The sequence below is a fragment of the Hyla sarda genome, chromosome 7 (assembly GCF_029499605.1).
Source record: "Hyla sarda isolate aHylSar1 chromosome 7, aHylSar1.hap1, whole genome shotgun sequence".
NCBI classification, from domain to species: Eukaryota; Metazoa; Chordata; class Amphibia; order Anura; family Hylidae; genus Hyla; species Hyla sarda.
In genome coordinates this window covers 41263194-41287058 of record NC_079195.1, presented here as the reverse complement: position 1 = coordinate 41287058, position 23865 = coordinate 41263194, and the positions used below count along the sequence as shown (strand labels likewise).

General features: G+C 41.7%; 1 protein-coding gene across 1 annotated transcript in view; it reads left to right on the top strand.

The window, feature by feature from the left end:
- The window catches only part of HPSE2 (heparanase 2 (inactive)), a gene marked incomplete at its 5' end in the record, with an annotated part of 527684 nt that overhangs the window by 343673 nt on the left and 160146 nt on the right, over positions 1 to 23865 (top strand). Inside the window, 2 exons of the mRNA XM_056531885.1 lie at positions 3065 to 3238; positions 19048 to 19219. Of these exons, the coding sequence (XP_056387860.1) occupies positions 3065 to 3238; positions 19048 to 19219 (346 nt within the window). The remainder of the gene's footprint in view (positions 1 to 3064; positions 3239 to 19047; positions 19220 to 23865) is intronic.

Genomic DNA, 23865 nt, shown 5'->3' with positions numbered 1-23865 from the left:
ATTGACAATCCAACACAATGGGCAGCACATTGAACACATTTTTTAAGTTGTCAGAAACTTGTAAATAACTCATGAAAGAATAAAGTTACATTAAAATCGCGGCATCCCGAACAGCTTACAGGACAGCCTGTCCCTACCTGCCTCCTCGCTGTTCGATCGCCGAATGACTGCTCAGTGCCTGAGATCCAGGGATGAGCAGTCAAGCGGCAGAATCATCGATCACTGGTTTCATATGAGAAGCAAGTGATCGATGTAAAAGATCAGTGTGTGCAGTGTTATAGGTCCCTATGGGAGCTATAACACTGCAAAAAAAAAGTGCAAAAAATAAAGTGAATAAACCCCCCTATTAAAAGTTTGAATCACCCCCCTTTTCCCATAAAAAAAACACAGCGTAAATAAAAATAAAAATAAACATATATGGTATCGTTGCATGTGGAAATGTCCGAATTATAAAAATATATCGTTAGTAAACCGCACGGTCAATGGTGTACGCGCAAAAAAATTCCAAAGGACAAAATATGTTGGTCACTTTTTATATCATGAAAAAATGAATAAAGAGCGATCAATAAGTCCTATCATTGCAAAAATGGTACAGTTAAAAACTTCAAATCACGGTGCAAAAAATTAGCCCTCATACCGCCCCATGCACGGAAAAATAAAAAAGTTATAGGGGTCAGAAGATGACAATTTTAAACGTATTAATTTTCCTGCATGAAGTTATGATTTTTTCCAGAAGTACGACAAAATCAAACCTATATAAGTAGGGTATCATTTTAATCGTATGGACCCATAGAATAAAGATAAGGTGTCATTTTTACCAAAAAATGTACTACGTAGAAACGGAAACCCCCAAAAGTTACAAAACGGCGTATCTTTTTCAATTTTGTCTCACAATGATTTTTTTTTCCGTTTCACCGTAGATTTTTGGGCAAAATGACTGATGTCATTACAAACTAGAATTGGTGGCGCAAAAAATAAGCAATCATATGGATTTTTAGGTGCAAAATTGAAAGAGTTATGATTTTTTAAAGGCAAGGAGCAAAAACGAAAGTGCAAAACGGAAAAAACCCCGGTCCTTAAGGGGTTAAAAAGGGTGGTACATATATTATGTATATTTTAAAAATAACATTAAAAATAACCGAGAGGTATACTTAAACATCCTGCTCCCTTGTCGCTGACAGTTACAAGACCACATACATCTCTATACTGTCATGGCACGTCAGTCAATAGTTAAGAAAACCTAGAAAATAATTCACAAATATAGCATGTATATGACATGGGTGAAAACAACCTACAGTTAATCCCTCAGTGTTGTACAGTATATATTATGGATGCGTTAGCATGATATGAACCAGTCTTTGTCTAGCCTCCTTCCTGTCCTTAATACATGAAGAACATTCATCTAAAGTCCAGTGCCTCTCCAGAACTAAAGTGGTTGTATATGTAGTAAGTGTAAATTTTTACAGTATTATGGAGACATAATTTATGTTCACTCTTCACTTTTTAGATGTGTAAGTGGCGATAAGGGGAGAGCTGGACTGCATCAGCTCTGATTTTGATGTTCACATCGGCCTTTAATGTATCAGGTGTCAGCAGTCTGGAGGAGATAGAATCCAGATGACAGACTTTTTTTTTTTTTTTTTAAAGAAAAGATAACTAAGATGAGACACCATTAAGTAATATTCAATTTTTCAAAAAGTAAAAGAAAAAATGAAGAAAATTCATGCAGTTCCTTGAAGTGCACTGGATAGATAATAAAGAGCAGTGTCATAGATAGAGAGATACATAGGATATAAATAAAGAATAGATAGATAATAGATAGATATGAGAGATAGATAGAAATGAGATACATAGATATGTGATAGATAAATAGATAGATAGATAGATAAATAATTAATCATTATAAAATAATATATCTTTATTAACATAGTCTTATTGAATCTTTGCAATTAATTGTAAATTTCAAATTCCATTCTCTATGAATATTTGACTTATTTTCCCCATTGACCTTCTTCATATGTTCATACACAGCTTCCTCCGAACAATGTAGCATTCATTCTGTAATTTTTTCATTGGCCTTTGTAAGCTAGAATATTGTAATATTATTTGTGTAGTTGTTAACGTAAGTGGAAAAACAGATGGAGCATTAATGGATGTGGATGTGGATAATAGATGGATAGTAAATAATAATGTATAGTAATAATTTAGGATAGATAGATAGATCTTACATGTGTAAAGTGATTAAGAAATTTACAGCATAGCTAGTTCTATAGATTGTGAATAGATAGATAAATATGGGATGGATGGATAGATAGATAGATAGATACACAAAGGGAAAAATCAGCTGCAGCACAAAGAAAATTTGCGAATTTTCTTTGTTGGATGGAATAAAGCCAATTTTTTTTACTATACCCGAGCTGCAGCTGACTTTTTCCTTTTTGAATCTACGTGGGCTCCAAGCCTGGCTGGGCTCTTTGAGCTGCTTGCACCATTTGTTTGCTTTTTTCCTGGTTGTGCTGCTCATCCCTTTGGACTATTGTAGATAGATCGATAGATATATAGATATGAGATAGAGAGACATACACATAGATAAATAGGAAATAAATAGGTAGGTACATAGATAGATAGGAAATAAATAGGAAAGATAGATATCAGATAGTTATGAGATATAGATAGATGTAAGATAAATAGGTAGATAGAGAGATAGATAGCAGATAAATAGGTAGATAGATAGATGATAAATAGATAATACATAAATAAGTAGACAGAAAGGATTTGCTGCAGCACTCCAAAAATATCCAATGTAGAAGAGTGTTTATTACATCAAATGTGAAAGGTATTAGAAAGTTAGACAGATGTGAAATAGATAAGTAGATAGAGATGATAGATAGAACATTTTTTATAACACAAAATCCAATATTTTCATACATGCAAGAACCTTAAGACATTAACAGTAGTGAACCCGGAGTAAATATATTTAATCTCCTTATCATCTTGGCTGAATTGCTGTTGGGTTCCCTGTTGAGATTCTCATATTCATTACAAGCTTTCTGTTTCCCCCCAGCCAGGTCTCTTGACAAACTCTACAACTTTGTGGACTGCTCTGGACTTCATCTGATTTTTGGACTTAATGCTCTTCGACGAAACTCAGATAATTCTTGGAACAGCTCCAGTGTGCTCAGCTTACTAAAATACAGCGCCAGCAAGAAGTACAACATTTCATGGGAATTGGGAAATGGTGAGTAAGATAAATCCCTATTACTTGTGTACAGAAATGTTTAGAAATTTCTTGCTCAATGTAGCAAGATACAGTATGCCATCCATCATGTAAATATGTCATGTGTCCCCGTCATGGCAGTTCCCAGTCTGTTTAGTTCATAACCCAAGTGAACCAGTGTTGTGTTAGTGATGTATGGATATGTGGTTGACATTGGAGCTTATCTATTTTAATGTATTTTTACCGTTGTCTACAAACACGTCTACTGACATTAAGGAAACATTTGAGTAAAGACAATTCACTGTGTTTTGCTTAGAATCCCACTCTCCTAAGACCCTTCTCCAGAAATAAGTTTTGCGCAAATTACGTTTAAACCTTTTCCCATACAGCATCATAGGGCGCTAAGAGCGTGTTACTTTTTCATGTGAACTGATTTTATGTATAATGCACATATCTAAATTAATATGGAGATTTCTTAAAAGCAACTCTTTCTGCACTGACAATAAATTTTTCAGTATCATAAATGGAACTGTGGCAGCTGAGACAGCCACCACCCCACAGTATTTACCACAATTGGAGAAAACCCCAATCCTAGCTATATTACCCCTTATTCCCCCTTCAGTACCCCTATAACTCAGTCAATAGTGTTTGTAAAATCAACATATTTAATGAAAATGTAGCCTTTCAAAAAAGAAGCTTTCAGTAAGGCTGAATTCTAAATAGATCACTAAGGAGTTACAGCCATGGCCTTAAATGGTGGCAACCCTGAAATTTTTCTAGAAAATGAAGTATTTCTCACATAAAATGATTGCAGTAACACATGTTTTGCTATATATATATATATATATATATATATATATATATATATATATATATGTTTATTCCCTTTGTGTGTAGTGGAACTAAACCAAAAAAGGGAGGAAAAAAGGCTAATTGGACATAATGTCACCAAACTCCAAAAATGGGCTGGAAATAATTATTGGCACCCTTAACTTAATATTTGGTTGCACACCCTTTGGAAAAAATTACTGAAATCAGTTGCTTCCTATAACCATCAATAAGCTTCTTACAGCTCTCAGCCGGAATTTTGGACCACTCTTCCTCTGCAAACTGCTCCAGGTCTCTCTTATTGGAAGGGTGCCTTTTGCCAGCAGCAGTTTTAACATCTCTCCACAGGTGTTCAATGGGATTTAGATCTGGACTCATTGCTGTCCACTTCCGAACTCTCTAGTGCTTTGTTGCCATCCATTTCTGGGTGCTTTTTGACATATGTTTGGGGTCATTGTCCTGCTGGAAACCCAAGATCTCAGACGCAAACCCAACTTTCTGACACTGGGTTGTACAGTGCGACCCAAAATCCATTGGTAATCCTCAGATTTCATGATGCCTTGTACACATTCAAGGTACCCAGTGCCAGAGGCAGGAAAAAAAACAAAAAACATTATTGAACCTACACCATATTTCACTGTAGGTACTGTGTGCTTTTCTTTGTAGGCCTCATTTTGTTTTCGATAAACAGTAGAATGATGTGCTTTACCAAAAAGCTCTATCTTGGTCTCATCTGTCCACAAGACGTTTTCCCAGAAGGATTTTGGCTTACTCAAGTTCATTTTGGCAAAATGCAGTCTTGCTTTTTTATGTCTCTGTGTCAGCAGTTGGGTCCTCCTGGGTCTCCTGCCATAGCGTTTCATTTCATTTAAATGTCGACGGATAGTTTGTGCTGACACTGATGCTCCCTGAGCCTGCAGAACAGCTTGTATATCTTCGTAACTTGTTTGGGGCTGCTTATCCACCATCCAGACTATTCTGCGTTGACACCTTTCAGCAATTTTTCTCTTCCGTCCATGCACAGGGAGATTAGCCACAGTGCCATGGGTTGCAAACTTCTTGATAATGTTGCGCACTGTGGACAAAGGCAAATCTAGATCTCTGGAGATGGACTTGTAACCTTGAGATTGTTGATATTTTTCCACAATTTTGGTTCTCAAGTCCTCAGACAGTTCTCTTCTCCTCTTTCTGTTGTCCATGCTTAGTGTGGCACACAGATACACAATGCAAAGACTAAATGAACTTCTCTTCTTTTTATCTGCTTTCAGGTGTGATTTTTATATTGCCCACACCTGTTACTTGCCCCAGGAGAGTTTAAAGGAGCATCACATGCTTGAAACAATCTTATTTTTCTACAATTTTGCCAATAATTTTGTCCAGCCCATTTTTGGAGTTTGGTGTGACATTATGTCCAATTTGCTTTTTTTCCTACCTTTTTTGGTTTAAGTCCAATACACACAAAGGGAATAAACATGTGTATAGCAAAACATGTGTTACTGCAATCCTTTTCTGTGAGAAATACTTCATTTTCTTGAAAAATTTCAGGGGTGCCAACATTTAATTCCATGACTGTACATCCACATACCTGCAGAATAGTATTGTAACAGAATGGTTAAGTATAACACAACATACTTGTGCCATGTCCATTAACTTCAATGAACTGAGGGTAGTATATACACTAGTCACAGTGTATGCTGTTGTATGCTATTGCTATATGTAGCAATGTTTTTTCCCCCCTCAGTGTAATGACCTAATAGGTAACTGTGGTGGTGTGTGTCATTTTTTTTGCGAACCCATCAGAAGCATTGACCACGTCACTTCTGATGGTGTAAACTGATTTACCGTAGCTAAATGACAGCTGTAGAAGAACAGGGAGCCCAAACTGGCCAGATTAGGCTGCCACTGGCTACCAGGCAGATATGGAATGGAACACTTGTCGTACAAAAGGTCTGGTTGTTTCCATTCTTTTATAGGGTTTGTTTTCTGAGGAACTGACAAGGAATTCCTGCCATTCTGTTCCAATTCTGCCTTGAATGACAGTTTCACTGACTTTAATTTCTCTTTCCGGTGCTCTGTTCACACTTTCCACGGATGAAATTTTGACACAAAATCATATTCGGCCAAAAAATTTAACATGTTCATTCTTCCGGTGGAATCTACGTAATAAAGCCCAGTGAAGTCAATGACAAAATGAGTTTAGAGCATAATTAATGCTGAATTGATGTGAAATTGATGCAGAATTTTCACATGGATTAAAACCCAAAATGACAGCCTTCTACACAGCATTGCTTGACTCTCCTTATTTCTTCTTCATATTGTGTCAAATTTCATGCAAATTCCACGCCAAGCAGAAGATGGCAGATTTGCTAAATTTTCTGACTGAAATGATTCCTCGTTGGCAGTTGGCAGTTCCTTAGTGTGAAAATTCCCTTAGACAAGGATAGGCAAACCTGTGGAAATTAGTCTCTTCCTAAAATCAGTGTCCTGCGGCTGCCAAGCACATGAAATGTCCATGGTTCTTTTCGTTTTAGCCCATGAAAGACCCATGGAAATACTGTAAAAGTCTTTGGGGATGAAACGACTTGAACAGATTGATGGAACTTCCATGCTAGCTGCTTTACAGTATGTGAAACTAGAACAGCAGCCTTTCTGTAGACCGTGTTAATGATATGCAAGTGGAATTCTGAGCAGTGAATACTTTGTAAACGCTGTGAAATATCACCTCCACATCTGTCAGGTTGTTTTGCTTCACACCAGCAGGGCAGGAGAGGTTATAGATGAGAACGCCATTCACTCAGTTAGGCCTCTTTTATGTGAAAGAAAGATTAAGGCTTTGGACCAAGAAAAATAACCACAATGTTCATTGGCCAGCAGACACCTGTTCCTGGGAATCTGGATGCCTTCCATTTATTTTACTTTCAGCTTATTTTCCTGAAGCAAGATTCCAAGTCATATATTCACCTTTTATACTCTAAAGTACCATTCTACATACAGTGGGGGAGATTTATCAAAACTTGTGTAGGGGAAGAGTGGTGCAGTAGCAACCAATCAGATCACTTCTTTAATTTTTAAAAGGCCTCTGAAAAATGAAGTAACCAATCTGATTGGTTGCTATGGGCAACTACACCACTTTTCCTCTACACAGGTTCTGATAAATCTCCCCCAATGTCCATAGTTTCTTATTGTATATGTTTCTTAAAGTGGTTAAAGATCTCACAAAAGAGTTGCTGTAAAGCAAACTGCTGAAAAGTTTAGGCTGTCCAAACAAGTGCACAGCTACATAGTACACAGTAGTATTAATCATTTTTTATGTTTTGGCTAATCAGAATAAGGGCCCATTCACACTAAAGATTCTCGGCCCGGAGATTTTACGGTGGGGAGATTCTAGGACTGTTAGGACTGCTCAGAAATACACCGCCTTTATAGATGACAACGCATTTCCGAATTCATTCTACCGAAAGAATAAACATGGGATACAGAACGTCAGCTGTAGAAATTCCATAGTGTGACTAGTGCAGTAGTATTTCTTAGAAAATAAAGAAAGGCTGCTGCATCAGAATCGAAATTCCATGGTGTAAATGGGCCCTAAAACTTCAGAAAGTCCCAAATAGCATATTTATTAAACAGACTTAGTAAAATATGATAATCAGATGCCTAAAAGTTTGTAACTGTGTAAGCCAGTGTTTTGAAACCAGGGTGCTCGCAGCCGGATCCAGCAGGGGACTTTCAAAACTGCTTTCTATCATATCCCTGCCATACTAGTGCCATACCCTATTCATTTTTATGAGTTAACTCGAGTCTCATGTTTTTGAACCGGACTTAAAATTGGTCTGCTGCGCTTTTCATTCTGTTTTAAAAACCTTACCTTTCCTATACCACATACTGTAGAAGGGCAGACAACCTTTACTACACCACACAGGAGGGTGGGCAGAAGGGTATTCTTTATTTGTTATTTTTTTTTTTATTAGTAGAAAAAGTACACCGAAAACATGAAGTTCACAGCAGAACAACCATATTGACAGCAGTAAATAGAAGTACAGAGAAATACAGAGATTTTTTTCTCTCTATTTTTACAACATTTAACTACAACACAGAATCTGCCAACTAACTCCCTTCTCACATTCAACTGTTCATCTTTAAAAGGATACTCAAGAGGAAAAAATATATTTTTAAATCAACTGGTGCCAGAAAGTTATACAGATTTAAAAATTACTGTAACACTTACGGTAGTAGTGGATACTTACAGGTAGTAGTGGATACGTTGTACCTGTGTGGAAGATGACGTTGGCTGTACAAGGGAGTGAAGTCTAAGGTGCCACTGGTTTTCACCAGAGCCTTCTGCAAAGCAGGATGGACTTGCTGCGGCAGGTGGCACCCAGGTCACTACCCCTGGTATGATTCGTCCACACAGGTTGCTGTAACATAGCACAGAAGGGATATGGCAACTCAGTGTCAGGATAGCAGAAGGTCAGGGCAGGCGGTACAGGGTTGTGGTGAGGAACATAGCAGGAGTTCAACAGGCAGGCGGCACATGAGCGAGGTCAAGTCACGGAACAAAAGGCCACAACATGGCAGACAAACACTTTCTCTAAGGCTCTAAGCAAACAAAGATCAGGCAAGAAGTGGTAAGAGGTGCAGATACTTAAAACAGAGGTACAGGTGCAACTGATAATTAAGAGCGCACTGGTTCTTTAAACCGCATAGCGCTGGCACGCGCCCTCTAAGGGATGGGGATGCGCCTGCAGAGAGGAGCCGGAGACAGTGTGGGGTAAGGAGATGCCCGTCACTCGCATGCTGGCGCATCCCGCACAGCGAGTCCCGGAGCCACCAGGAGGAGGAGGAGGGTAGCACTCACGGTCAGAATTAGTGACCGGAGCGCTGCCCATAACAGTACCCCCCCCCCCCTCTGAGCCCCCCCCCCCTCTTTTTGGGGCTTGAAAAGTTCCAGAGCAAGTCATGGTCTAGAATGTTCTCCTCCGGCTCCCAAGATCTCTCTTCTGGGCCAAATCCTCTCCAGTCTTTTGCGAGAACCAATTGATCACAAGTGGCTTGAGAAGAGAAACATGAAAAGAATGCGGAATGCGCAGAGAAGGCAGACAAAGTTTATAGGAGACTGAATTAATTATTTGCAACACCTCAAATGGCCCCAGGAAACGAGGATCCAACTTGTAGCTGGGAATCTTGAAACGGATATATTTGGAGGACAACCAAACCTTATCACGGGAGAGAAGGACGGAGGAGGTCTTCTCTTCTTATCCGCCTGGGATTTCATACGAGAGAAGGCTAGAAACAGAGAATGCAGAGTCTGTTGCCAAATGGAGGTATGTTCCCGAACTAGTTCATCAACAGCTGGCACTCCAGAGGAGACTGGAAGAGTAAGAGGAGAACGAAGATGATGACCACGTAGAGTCAGAATCCTTATGATTGTAAGAGAACTCTGCCCAAGGTAGGAGGTTGACCCAATCGTCCTGTCGAGCTGAGACAAAATGACTGAGATAGCTTCCCAGGATTTGATTTACTCTCTCCACCTGACCGTTGGCCTGAGGGTGGTAGGCAGAGGAAAAGTCTAGATTGATGTTAGGACGGGAACAGAGAGCATGCCAGAACTTGAAAACGAACTGCATTCCACAATCCGAAACAATGTGATTCAGAAGGCCATGTAGGCGAAAAATATGTTGAAGAAAATGTTTCGCCAGCTGTGGAGCAGATGGAAAACCCGGTAGCGGAATTAAATGAGCCATCTTGGAGAATCGATCGACCACCACCCAAATTACCATATTATTACAGGAAGGTGGCAGATCGGTAATAAAGTCCATAGGTATGTGAGACCAAGGGGTTTCCAGAATGGGCAAAGGCTGTAAGAGACCCGCAGGTTTCTGTCATGGAGTTTTGTTGCGGGCAAAGGTAACACAGGAATGGACAAAATCTGTGACATCGCGTTTAAGGTGAGGCCACCAGTATTGCGAGATAAGTTGAATGGACTTTCGTACTCCAGGATGACCAGCCAGCAAAGATGAATGTCCCCAAATCAAGACTGTACGTCTAAGTTTAGCAGGCACAAAAGATTTCCAGGTGGGACTGAAGATTTGCAGGAGCTGCAGAAATCAATCGCTCAGGAGGAATAATATGCCTTGGCGTGGAGTCCAATCCTACCACATCAGAAGACCTAGAAAGAACATTTTTGTTCGCAGGGCGAAATGAATAAAGAAATTAAATCTGGAAAAGAAAAGAGACCATCTAGCCTGCCGAGGGTTCAGTTGCTGAGCAGACTAAAGATATAGGAGATTCTTATGGTCTGAATAGATGCTGACCATGTGAGAAGAACCTTCTAATAAATGTCGCCACTCTTCCAAGGCAAGTTTAATTGCAAGGAGTTCCCGATCTCCAATAGAGTAGTTCCTCTCTGCAGGCTAGAAAGTCTTGGTGAAGAAACCACAGGTTACAATCTTGTCCTTGGAGTTTTTCTGAGTTAAAACAGCACCCATTCCTATGTATGATGCGTCTACTTCCAAAGCAAAGGGTTTTTCTTGATTTGGTCTTGAAAGGACGGGTGCAGAGGCAAATGCAGACTTTAAGTGAGTGAAGGCCTCTTCGGCCTCAGGAGGCCAAGTCTTGGGGTTACAGTTCTTTTTAGTGAGAGCTACAATTGGGTCAATCAAGGAAGAAAAATGTGGGATGAACTGACGTTGAATAGCCCGTAGACCAGTAGGAAGAGGCCAGCTGGTCAGGATCCATCTGGAGGCCTTGATGAGAAAGACCTGAAGAAAGGAAGACTAGATCTCTCGAATAGGCATTTTTCCAGTTTGGCGTAAAGATGATTTTCTCAGAGGCGCTGTAGGACCTGACAGACATGTGAGCGATGCTCCTCCAAATTGGGTGAGAAGATCAAAATGTCATCAAGGTATACAAAAAAACACGTGTAGATAAGATCTCGAAAGATATCATTGACAAATTTAGAGATGAGCAAACCTTTGAAAAATTCGATTTGGCCGATTCGACTAATTTTTCAAAAAAAATTTGGTTCGATCCAAATTTGTTTGCGGCGAATCTATATTAAAGGGGTATTCCAGGCCAAAACTTTTTTTTATATATCAACTGGCTTCGGAAAGTTAAACAGATTTGTAAATTACTTCTATTAAAAAATCTTAATCCTTCCAATAGTTATTAGCTTCTGAAGTTGAGTTGTTGTTTTCTGTCTAACTGCTCTCTGATGACTCAGGTCCCGGGAGCTGTGCAGTTTCTATGGGGATATTCTCCCATCATGCACAGCTCCCGGTACGTGACAACATCATTGAGCAGTTAGACAGAAAACTTCAGAAGCTAATAACTATTGGAAGGATTAAGATTTTTTAATAGAAGTAATTTACAAATCTGTTTAAGTTTCCGGAGCCAGTTGATATATATAAAAAAAAGTTTTGCCTGGAATACCCCTTTAAAAACAGCTATTTCTGGACTACAGAGAGCCTCAATAGGGGTGTAGAACACTTTGCTTTGTTCTAACACGCATATGGAGTGTGCTAGGGTAGTGAAATACTGTTATTCAGTATGACATGCAGATTACAGGCATTGCTTTTAGAATCACTGCCGCAGAGCGGCACAATGACAGAGCCTGGAGGTGGCATCAGTATGAGGAGACCATATAGTGGCTAAATGACACAGCGTGGATGTGTTGGCAGCATGCAGAGACCATATAGTGGCTAAATGACACAGCGTGGAGGTGTTGGCAGCATGAGGAGACCATATAGTGGCTGAATGACAAAGCTTGGATGTGGCTGAAGCATGAGGAGACCATATAGTGGCTGAATGACACAGCATGGAGGTGTTGGCAGCATGAAGAGACCATATAGTGGCTGAATGAGACAGCGTGGAGGTGTTGGCAGCATGAGGAGATCATACAGTTGCTGAATGACACAGCCTGGAGCTGGCAGCAGCATGAGTAGACACTAGGGCTTCACAATCTGTAAGATTAAAGGATGAATTTTGAAATTTAAATTGAAGATTTAGGGTAGCTAGTGCTACCATAATTTTTTTTTAGGCCCAGGCCCAGCAGCATGAGGAGACCATATAGTGGTTGAATGGCACAGCCTGGAGGTGGCTGAAGCATGAGGATACCATATAGTGGCTGATGAAGACAGCCTGGAGGTTGCAGCAGCAGCATCAGGAGTCCTAAAAGTAACTCTAATGCAGAGGAATTTCTGAAACTGGGGACCAGCACCTTAATTATGCTTTGCAGTATCCATGGCAGCACAATGAGAGAGCCTGGAGGTGGTAGCATCAGCATGAGGACACCATGGAGCAGCACAATTAGATAGCCTGGAGGTGACAGCATCAACATGAGGAGACCATCTGGCGGCACAGTGACAGTGCCTGTCATAAAAATATATCATTAATTAAACCGCGTGGTCAATGGCGTATGCGCAAAAAAATTCCAAAGTCCAAAATAGTGCATTTTTGGTCACTTTTTACATCATGAAAAAATTAATAAAGCCCTATCAATTAAAAAATGGTACCGTTAAAAACTTTAGATCACGGTGCAAAAAGTGAGCCCTCATTCCGCCCCATATGCGGAAAAATAAAAAAGTTATAGGGGTCAGAAGATGACAATTTTAAACGTATTATTTTCCTGCATGGTTATGATTTTTTCCAGAAGTACGACAAAATCAAACCTATATAAGTAGGGTATCATTTTAATCGTATGAACCTACAGAATAAAGATAAGGTGTCATTTTTACCGAAAAATGTACTACGTAGAAATGGAAGCCCCCAAAAATACAAAACAGCGTTTTTTTTTCAATTTTGTCTCACAATGATTTTTTTTTCCATTTCACCGTAGATTTTTGGACAAAATGACTGACGTCATGACAAAGTAGAATTGGTGGCACAAAAAATAAGCAATCATATGGATTTTTAGGTGCAAAATTGAAAGAGTTATGATTTTTTAAAGGCAAGGAGCAAAAAACAAAAGTGCAAAAATGGAAAAAAAAAACCCGGTCCTTAAGGGGTTTACAGGTACAAAATAGTACACTACTTAGATGTAGGTATGTGGTATCAGGTTTGCACTTATGAGGACAGAAAAATGCGGTACAGTACGCTTAAAAAAACATATTTTAGTAAAACACCAGCCAGTGATTACTTTTGCCTGGACTTTCACAGTATGTAGGCCCACGACAGATTAACAGGTTTAAAATAGTACACAACTTAGATGTAGGTATGTGGTATTCACTTATGAGGGCAGAAAAATGTGCTACAGTACGCTTAATTAACGTATTGGAGTATAACACCAGCCGGGGATTTCTTTTGGCTGTCCTTTCACAGTATATAGGCCCTTGACAGATTAACAGGTACAAAATAGTACACTACTTAGATGTACGTATGTGGTATGCACTTATGAGGGCAGAAAAATGCGCTTCTGTACGCTTCATATATTATTTGAGTAGAACACCAGCCGGTGATTACTTTTGGCTGTCCTTTCACAGTATGTAGGCCCTTGACAGATTAACAGGCACAAAATAGTACACCACTTAGAGCTAGGTATGTGGTATGCACTTATGAGGGCAGAAAAATGCAGTACAGTACACTTAAAAAAACGTATTTTAGTAAAACACCAGCCGGTGATTACTTTTGCCTGGACTTTCGCAGTATCTAGGCCCTTGACAGATTAACAGGTACAAAATAGTACACTGCTTGTAAGTATTTGAGTATGTGGTATGCACTTATGAGGTCAGAAAAATGTGGTACAGTACGCTTAAAAAAAACATATCTTTGCACAACACCAGCAGTACACAACAGTGCTGCAGCACAAAAAAGCTGTGTACTAAACACAAAATTGCACTCTGTCAAAGACTATTAGGAATGGACTGCTGGGTATTATACAGTCTACACACTAGTATAACCAGCAGATGATTTGTTGTGGAACAAAGACACAGAATTGCACAAATTATTCCTGTCTCCTCTGCTAAGGTTTATGAAGTTGAGGCAGCTTGTTGAAATGTATGAGGCAATACACAGCTATCTGCCCCTCTCTGTAATACAATGCTGAAGAAAGTGACTGGGAGGTTAAAGGGGTACTCCTCCCCTAGACATCTTATCCCCTATCCAAATTATAGGGGATAAGATGTCAGATCGCCAGGGTCCCGCTGCTGGGGACCCCCGGGATCTCCGCTGCGGCACCCCGCTATCATTACTGCACAGAGCACGCTCGCTCTGTGCGTAATGACCGGCGATACAGGGGCCGGAGCATCGTGATGTCACGGCTCCGCCCCCTCGTGATGTCACGGCCCGCCCCCTTAATGCAAGTCTATGGGAGGTGGCGTGATGGCCGCCATGCCCCCTCCCATAGACTTGTATTGAGGGGGCGGACCGTGACGTCATGAGGGGGCAGAGCTGTTACACAACGATGCTCCGGCCCCTGTATTGCCCGTCATTACGCACAGAGCGAGCGTGCTCTATGCAGTAATGATAGCGGGGTGCCACAGCGGAGATCCTGGGGGTCCCCAGCAGCAGGACCCTGGCGATCTGACATCTTATCCCCTATCCTTTGGATAGGGGATAAGATGCTAGGGGCGTAGTACCCCTTTAATGGCTGCAGTAAAAATCCTTTTCAGTGAAATAAACACTGATCTCTATCCACCAGAATGCTGATGTGACTAGGATGTGAAATGCTGCTAGAATGAGCTTTTCTGTGTAACACACACAGTGATGTACGTCCTATCTCTATGCAGTGTAATGAATGATATGACGAGCCACAAAATGGCTTCCGAATATATAGGGGTGTGACATCACAGGGGTGACTGGCTGCTGATAGGCTGCATCCGGCATGTGATTGACGGTCATCCCGCCTACTTCCCTTCCCATCTTGCCTTCCTGCCTTCCCAGCGTTCCTTGCCCCATGTACTGACATGTGGATCCGCCATTTTAGATGCCCTGGAGCCTGGAACGTAGTAAATGGAGTTTAATGAAGCGATTCGAATATTTCATGAAATTTGTAACGAATTCGGTTTGTCAGTTTCGCTCATCTCTAGACAATTTCTTGGAAGACAGCCGGGGCATTACAGAGTCCAAAAGGCATCACGAGATACTCAGTGTCCATCTCGGGTATTCATTTCCACCTTCCATTCGTCTCCCTTGCGGATACAAATTAGATTATATGCTCCATGCTAATCCAACCTGGAGAAGACCTTGGCACCCTGTAAACAATCAAAAAGCTCAGAAATTAGAGTAAGAGGATAGCGATTTTTGATCGTGATCTTGTTTAGTCCCCTGTACTCAATACAAGGACAGAGAGAACCATCATTCTTCCCTACAAAGAAGAAACCATCTCCGGTTGGAGAGGAGGACTTTCGGATAAAGCCCTTTTGGATGTTCTCTTGGATATATTTTGCCATTGCTTGTGTCTCAGGAACCAATAGATTCTTCCTCGGGGAGGCATGGTTCCAGGCTGTAAGTCAATAGGACAGTCATAGGGACGATGTGGTGACAGAGTCTTGGCCTGCTTTTCGCAGAACACATCAGAAAAGTCTTGATATGGAAGAGGCAGGCCTGGTATAGGAGGAGGTGAAGATACAGCCTTAGACTGGATAGGCACAAGACAGTGATTTCGGCAAAACAGTCCCCAACGTGTGACTTCACCAAATTTCCAGTCGAGTTGAGAAGAATGTCGTTGAAGCCGACGAAGACGGAGAAGAAGCTCCGAAGTACAATATGGAAGCACATAGAACTCAATTTTTTTCCTTATGCAAGACTCCTACTTGCATGATGAGAGGCTATGTGCGGAAAAGTACCTTACAGATCAGCTTTTCTCCATTAACATAGGAAATATACAAGGGATTAGCAAGCCTAGGCAATGGAATACAATGTTTTTGGACCAGGGAGGCATCAATGAAATCTTTAGCAGAAACCAGAATTCAAAAAGGCAGAAGCAGAGAAAGAAGTCTTGGCAGGAGTAAAGACTTGAACCGGCAAGGTCAAATGAGGAGAGGAAGTATTCACACCTAGGGATGCCTCTCCCACGTGTCCTAGGTGCAAGCGTTTCCCGGATGCTGAGGACATATAGTACAGTCTTTGAGAAAGTGCTCCGGACTGGCACAATATAGACACAAATTCTCAATGCGTCGACGGGATCTTTCCAGCTGCGTTAGGTGAAAATTATCCACTTACATAGCCTCTTCTGCAGGAGGCAAAGAAAACTGTAGAGGTGGACGTTGGAACACAGGAGCCAGACGAGGAAATCACCAAATTTGGGCAGGTTCTCCTTCCAGACGAAGTTTATCCTGCCTCTCGGCAAAACTCACATCAATTCGAGTGGCTAAATGGATAAGCTCACTCAGGGTAGACGGAAGATCTCGTGCTGCGAGAGCATCCTTGATTCTCTGGACAATCCTTTTTAAATGTAGCACACAATGCCTCGTCGTTCCAAGCCAGTTCAGGGGCAAGAGTGCGGAATTGAACCGCGTAGTCGCCAACGGAGGAGTTCCCTTGACTGAGGTTCAGAAGAGCCGCCTCGGCTAAGGAGGCTCGGGCGGGTTTTTCAAATACACTGCGGAATTCAGCTAGGAAAGCCAGCAGGTTTGAGGAGACTGGGTCATTACGATCCCAGAGAGAAGTAGCCCAGGCCAGGGCTTTTCCAGACAACAGACTGACAACAAACGCCATTTTAGCTCGCTCCGTTGGGAACTAATCAGCCATGAGCTCCAAATGCAAAGAGCACTGAGTCATGAAGCCTCTACACAACTTAGGGTCTCCTTCATGCTTCATGGGCAAGGATAAATGAAGCTTGGATCTGGAAGGAGCTGAAGGTACAGGAGGAGAAACAGGAGCAGATAGCGGCTGCTGTTGCTGTTGTTGCTGCTGAGCGGCAAGAAGTTGTTGCATCCTGGCAGACAATTGATTCAGCTGTTGCGCCTGATGAGCTAACTGCTGCGAGTGTTGATCCACCCCATCGGGATCCATGGCCGGATCTTACAATAGTAAGTAGTAGTAGTGGATCCGCTGTACCTGTGTGGAAGATGACGTGGGCTGTACCAGGGAACGGATTCTAAGGTGCTGCTGGTTTTCACCAGAGCCAGCCGCAAAGTGGGATGGAATTGCTGCGGGAGGCGGCACCCTGGTCACTACACCTGATACGACTGGTCCACACAGGTTTGCGAGATGTAACGTAGCACAGAAGGATTATGGCAACTCAATGTCAGGATAGCAGAAGGTCAGGGCAGGCGGCACAGGTGCGTGATCAGGAACGTAGCAGGAGGTCAATAGGCAGGCGGCTTGGAACAGGAGGTCAGAACACGGCAAACAAACACAGTAACGCTTTCTCTAAGGCTCTAGGCAAACAAAGATCCAGCAAGGAGTGGTGGGAGGTGCAGATACAGAGGTACAGGTGAAACTGATAATTAAGGCCGCACTGGCCCTTTAAATCGCATAGCGCCTGCACGCCATAAGGGACAGGGATGCACGCGCTGGCGATGCGCATGCAGAGAAGAGCCGGAGACAGTGTGGGATAAAGAGATACTGGTGACAGGAGGAGGGGAGCGCTCACAGTCAGAATGAGTGACCAGATCCCTGCCCGTAACACTTACTCCTATTTAAAAACCTTAATCCTTCCAGTACTTATTAGCTGCTGTATGCTCCAGAGGAAGTTGCGTTATTCTTTCCAGTCTGACCAGAGTGCTCTCTGCTGCCACCTCTGTCCAAATCAGGAACTGCCCAGAGTAGGAACTATTCCCCATAGAGAAGCTCTCTATGCAGCAGAGAGCACTGTAGTCAGACTGGAAAGAACTACAAGACTTCCTTTGGAGCATTAGTGTTGTCAGGGGAGTATATTAAGGAAGTGATCAGTTTTGTTCTAAATCAGTCTATGGCACCTATGAAAGACAAGGCCCCAGCTTGAAGTTTAATTTTAAAAAGAGGGAATATAGGGTTGCATAGGGAGGGTTCTTCCTAAAAATACCAGCAGACAAGAGTGTGATAGATGATGGCACTTACCCCAACTTTACTGAAATGCTCTTTATTTTACTTTAACCATCTTGGTAAAGGGGTACAAGCAGATGTTTTCACAGATTACTCACATCTGTGAGTGCATTTGCTTGTACCCCTGTAACGAGAGGGTTTAAGTGGAATAAAGAGCATTTCAGTAAATTTGTGATAAGTGCCATCTTCTATTGCACTTTTGTTTGCTGGTACTGGAATTTTGGAAAGTACACCTCACATCATGCGTATCACTACTAAGTGACTGTACTGCAATTAACTTGCTGTAAAGGACCCCATGGAGGGGGCTAAGTTCTATATATTATATGTTGTGATTTTGAGATTGTACTGAATAATGTTTTGAAAAAAAATTTAAAAAGTAGTGGACGTGTAAGATGTTTAAATAGAAATTTGTGCAACTTTCTGGCACCAGTTGATTTGAAAATATTTTTTTCCTTCAGGGTACCCCTTTAAAAACATGAAGTCGTTGTTAAAGGGGAAAACTTATTTTTTTAAAGAACTGGTTCCAGAAAGTTAAACAGATTTGTAAATTACTTCAATAAAAAAAATCTTAATCCTTTTAGTACTTTTTAGCAGCTGTATGATACAAAGGAAATTCTTTACTTTTTGAAATTTTTTTGTGTTGTCCGCAGTGCTCTCTGCTGACACCTCTGTCCATGTCAGGAACTGTCCAGAGCAGCTTAGGTTTGCTATGGGGATTTTCTCCTGCTCTGGACAGTTCCTGATACGGGCATCAGGTGTCAGCAGAGAGCACTGTGGACAAGACGAAAAAGAGATTAAAAAAATTAAGATTTTCCTCTGTAGCTTACAGCTGCTAAAAAGTACTGAAAGGATTAAGATTTTTTAATACAGGTAATTTACAAATCTGTTTAACTTTCTGGCACCAGTTCATAAAAAATAAAAATAAAAGTTTTCCACCGGAGTACCCCTTTAAAATAATGTTTATCTTCAACATCAAAAAGAAATCTTTATCTGTATTACATAAATGTTATTACTGATAACGCCGTATGTCGTTTCTACAGAACCCAACAATTACCGGACTTTAAATAGCCGAGCTGTTAATGGCAGCCAGCTGGGGAAGGATTACATTCAGCTGAGGAATTTGCTGCACTCTATCCGTACTTATTCCAAATCACATTTGTATGGCCCTAATATTGGACGACCAAAGAAGAATGTCATATCGCTACTTGACAGGTATGAATTGTAGTAACATAAACCTTAATTTTTCAATGTTTAAGTGTATCTGTCACTTGAAAAAACTTTGGACATTGAGACAGTCAAAAGTTTTAATAAGTCTTAGCCAGGGTGTTCAGATCACGACCAATTGTTACAATGAGTGGGGAGAAGAGTGGGCAACTGCACTCTCCTCTTCCCGCTCTCTGCGCATACAACCGAGACAAACCCATAGACTTGCATTGTTTGTCTCGGTCACATGGCACAGAGCCAGGAGTGAACGTGTTTAGCATGGACTTTTCCTGGTTCGTTCTCCTGATTGGTAGGGGTCTGAACACTCAGACCCCGACCGATCAAAACTTTTGACATGAGGTTGAGAGGATGGGATGTGAGAATGGCATATGAGTTCAGGATATGAAGACGGGATGTGTGGAAGGGATATGACGTTGGCATATGAAGACTGAATATGAGGTCAGGATATGAGGACAGAATATGAGGTTGGAATATGAGGGCGGCATATGAGGTCGGGTTATGAGGTTGGGATATGAAGACTGAATATAAGGTCAGGATATGAGGACGGGATATGAGGTTGGAATATGAGGACGGCATATGAGGATAAAACAAACAGCTGCATTATTAACCCCTTCCCTCTATAGGACGTATGCATACATCCCAGCATCCGACACGTTCGCGCGCTGGGACATATGCATACGGCACTGCTGCGGGCAGCGCAGGAGATCGGCGGCGGGACCTGCAGCTGCCGGAGCCGCGATCGCGCCAGTCCCGGCAGCATTAACACCATAGATTCCGTGATCAATCCTGATCACGCATCTATGGTGTTGACAGCGCTTTCCCCCTGTTCACCAATGGAGGCGTCATGATACAATCGCGGGTCGCCATTGGTTGCTATGGCAGCAGGAGGTCAGATCATGACCTCCTATCTGTCTGCTACAGAAGCCTGTGAGATCCAGGCTTGTACAGAGTGCAGCTGATAGGGTTATACTGTGCTGCAGAACAAATGTATTGCAACATAGTATAACCTGTAAAAAGTGTAAAAAATTAAATAAAAAGTTTAAAGTTTAAAAAAAAAAAAATAGGAAGTATAAAAAAATAATAAAAAATGCCCCTTTCCCAATAAATGCCCTGTATTATCACCAAAAAAGATCAAAAACACAAATCATATACATAATAGGTATTGCCACGTCCGTAATGACATGTACTATAAAACTATAATGTAAATTGTCCTGTAGGGGGAACACCGGAAAAAAAAAAAAAGTGCAAAATTCCCAAATTTTGGTACATATAGCAGAATAAAAAAGATCAAAAGGTAGCACATATTGCAAAAATGATACCAATAAAAAGTACAGCTCATCCCGCAAAAAATAAGCCCTTACTCAATGGCGTCGGATGAAAAATAAAAAAGTTACGGCTGTTGGAAAAGGAATGGCAGAAAAATTATTTTGGTCAGAAAAGGAAAAAGAACATAGAAAGCTATATAAAAGGGTTATCGCCATAATCGTACTGACCCACAAAAGAAATATAACATCACTTTTACCTTACAGTGTAGAACCTAAAAAAAAAAAAATTTTAAACGCAAGAAATTTTCAATTTTTTCATAAAATTTTGAGTTTTTCACAAAAAATGCTGCAATGTGTCAACAAAAATGCAACACTCATATAAAGTACAATATGTCACGAAAAAAACAATCTCAGTACCGCTCTGCTCAGAAAAAGCGTTCTAAAGTTATTACCATTTAAAGAGATACATTTTCAAAGAAAAAAAAAAGAAAAAAAAAGAGCCCGGTCATTAACCCCTTAAGGACGGAGCATTTTTCTGTTTTTGCACTTTCCTTTTTTCTTCCTTACATTTTAAAAATCATAATCCTTTAAAATTTGCACCTAAAAATCCATATTATGGCTTATTTTTTGTGCGACCAATACTACTTTGTAATGACATTAGTCATTTTACCCAAAAATCTACAGCAAAAAAGAAAAAAAATAATTGTGCGACAAAATGGGGGCTTCCATTTCTATGCAGGACATTTTTCAGTAAAAATGACACCTTATCTTTATTCTGTAAGTCCATATGGTTAAAATGATACCCTACTTATATAGGTTTGATTTTGTCGTAGTTCTGAAAAAAATCAAACTACAATCAAACTACATGCAGGAAAAGGTATACGTTTAAAATTGTCATCTTCTGACCCCTATAACTTTTTTTTTTTCCACGTACGGGGCGTTATGAGGGCTAATTTTTTGCACCGTGATCTGAAGTTTTTAGCAGTACCATTGTTGTTTTGATTGGACTTTTTGATCACTTTTTATTAATTTTTCAATGGTATAAAAAGTGACCAAAATACGCTATTTTGGCCATTGACCTTGCGGTTTAATTAACGATATTTTTATAGTTCGCATATTTACGCACGCTGCGATACCATATATTAAATGATATAAGGGTTAAATGATCTTTATTAACTTTTTTTTTTTTAACTTTTTTTCCAATGTTATAGCTCACATAGGGGGTTATAACATGCAGTACATTGATTCAATACACTGATCACTGCCATTGCATTCAATGGCAGGGATCAGTGTTGTCGGCGGTTGATTGCTCAAGCCTTGATTTCAGGCTTGGAGCAATCAATCGCCGTTCGGACACACAGGAGACAGGTGAGGGGACCTCCTGCTGCGTCCTAGCTGATCAGGACATCGCGATTTTATTGCCATGGTCCCGATCAGCCCGACTGAGCAGCCGGCATGCTTTTACTTTCGCCGCGTCTAAAGAGTTAATGCCGGACATCATCCTGGTTGCTATTAGCATGATATATGGGGACGCGCATATGGACGTTCATAAACGTCCATATGTGCTAAGGGGTTAAAGGGGTACTCCTGTGAAAAGCTTTTTTTTTTTACCACATAGGGACCCAGGGCGTACAGGTACGTGGGAATTTCGGTCCCCGCAGCGCGCTGGGCGGGGACTGGACCGGGGTGACTGCTGATATAGATCGGCAGGCACCCCACGCAAATGCCCAGGGGGGTCATCAGGCGCATCGGCAAAAATCGCAAGTGAATTCACACTTGCGATGTGCGCCTTTTCCGGGTCATACGGGTCTATGGTGACCCAGAATATACGGGGGATCACGGTTGTCCAAGACACCTACGATCCCCCTGAAGGGATAGGAGTGAGGTGGCAGGGGTGCCATCCCTCCTATCCCTGCTATTGGTCATCAAGATGCGATGACCAATAGCAGATCGGGGGCGGGGGGGTTAACTTTCGTTTTCCCCATACTGCCCACCCACAATAGGCGGGGCAGAACGGGGAAACCGAAGTGGACTGGGCGCCAAAGTCCACTTACCCATCGGCGACGGCTGCGGGCTGCGATCGGGACAGGGATCGGCGGAAGAAGAGGACGGCGATGCGACTCCCTGGATCCTACGGAAGCCGGTGAGTTACCTAGCAACATCTGGAGGGCTACAGTCTGAGACCACTATACAGTGGTCTCTATACTGTAGCCCTCCAGATGTTGCAAAACTACAGCTCCCAGCATGCCAAGACAGCTATTTGCTGTGTGGGCATGCTGGGATTTGCAGTTTTGCAACAGCTGGAGGGCTACAGTTTGGAGATCACTGAGCAGTGATCTCTATACTGGGGCCCTCTAGATCTTGCAAAACTACAACTCCTAGCATGTCCATACAGCAGTTTGCTGTCTGGGCATACTGGTATTTGTAGTTTTGCAACATCTGGAGGGCCACAGTTTGGAGATCAATCTGCAGTGGTCTCTAACTGTAGCCCTCCAGATGTTGCAAAACTGCAAATCCCAGCATGCCCAAACAGCAAACAGATGTCTCAGCATGCTGGGAGTTGTAGTTGATTACCTCCAGCTGTTGCATAACTATATCTCCCAGCATGCCCTTCGGCGATCAGTACATGCCGGGAGTTGAAGTTTTGCAACAGCTGGAGGCACACTGGTTGGAAAATACTGAGTTAGATGACTGAAGGTTTTCCAACCAGTGTGCCTCCAGCTGTTGCAAAAGAACAACTCCCAGCATGCACGGTCTGTCAGTAATGCTGGGAGTTGTAGTTTTGAAACAGCTGGAGGTTTGCCCCCCCATGTGAATGTACAGGGTACATTCACACTGGCGGGATTACAGTAAGTTTTCTGCTTCAAGTTTTTCTGCAAATTTTTCGCCACAGCGCAAACTCCTAGCGGGAAACTCACCGTAAACGCCCGCCAGTGGGAATGTACCCTAAAAACACTACACTACACTAACACATAATAAAGGGTAAAACACTACATAAACACCCCCTTACACTGTCCCCCCCAATAAAAATGAAAAATGTATCGTACTGCAGTGTTTCCAAAACAGAGCCTCCAGCTGTTGCAAAACAACAACTCTCAGCATTTCCGGACAGCCACTAACTGCCCAGGCATGCTGGAAGTTTAGCAACACCTGGAGGCACACTGTTTGGGAATCACTGGCGTAGAATACCCCTATGTCCACCCCTATGCAATCCCTATGTAGTCCTCAAATGCGCATGGCGCTCTCTCCCTTCGGAGCCCTGTCGTATTTTAAGGAAACAGTTTAGGGTCACATATAGGGTATTTCCGTACTGGGGAGAAATGACACTTCAAATTTTGGGGGCTTTTTCTCCTTTTACCCCTTATGAAA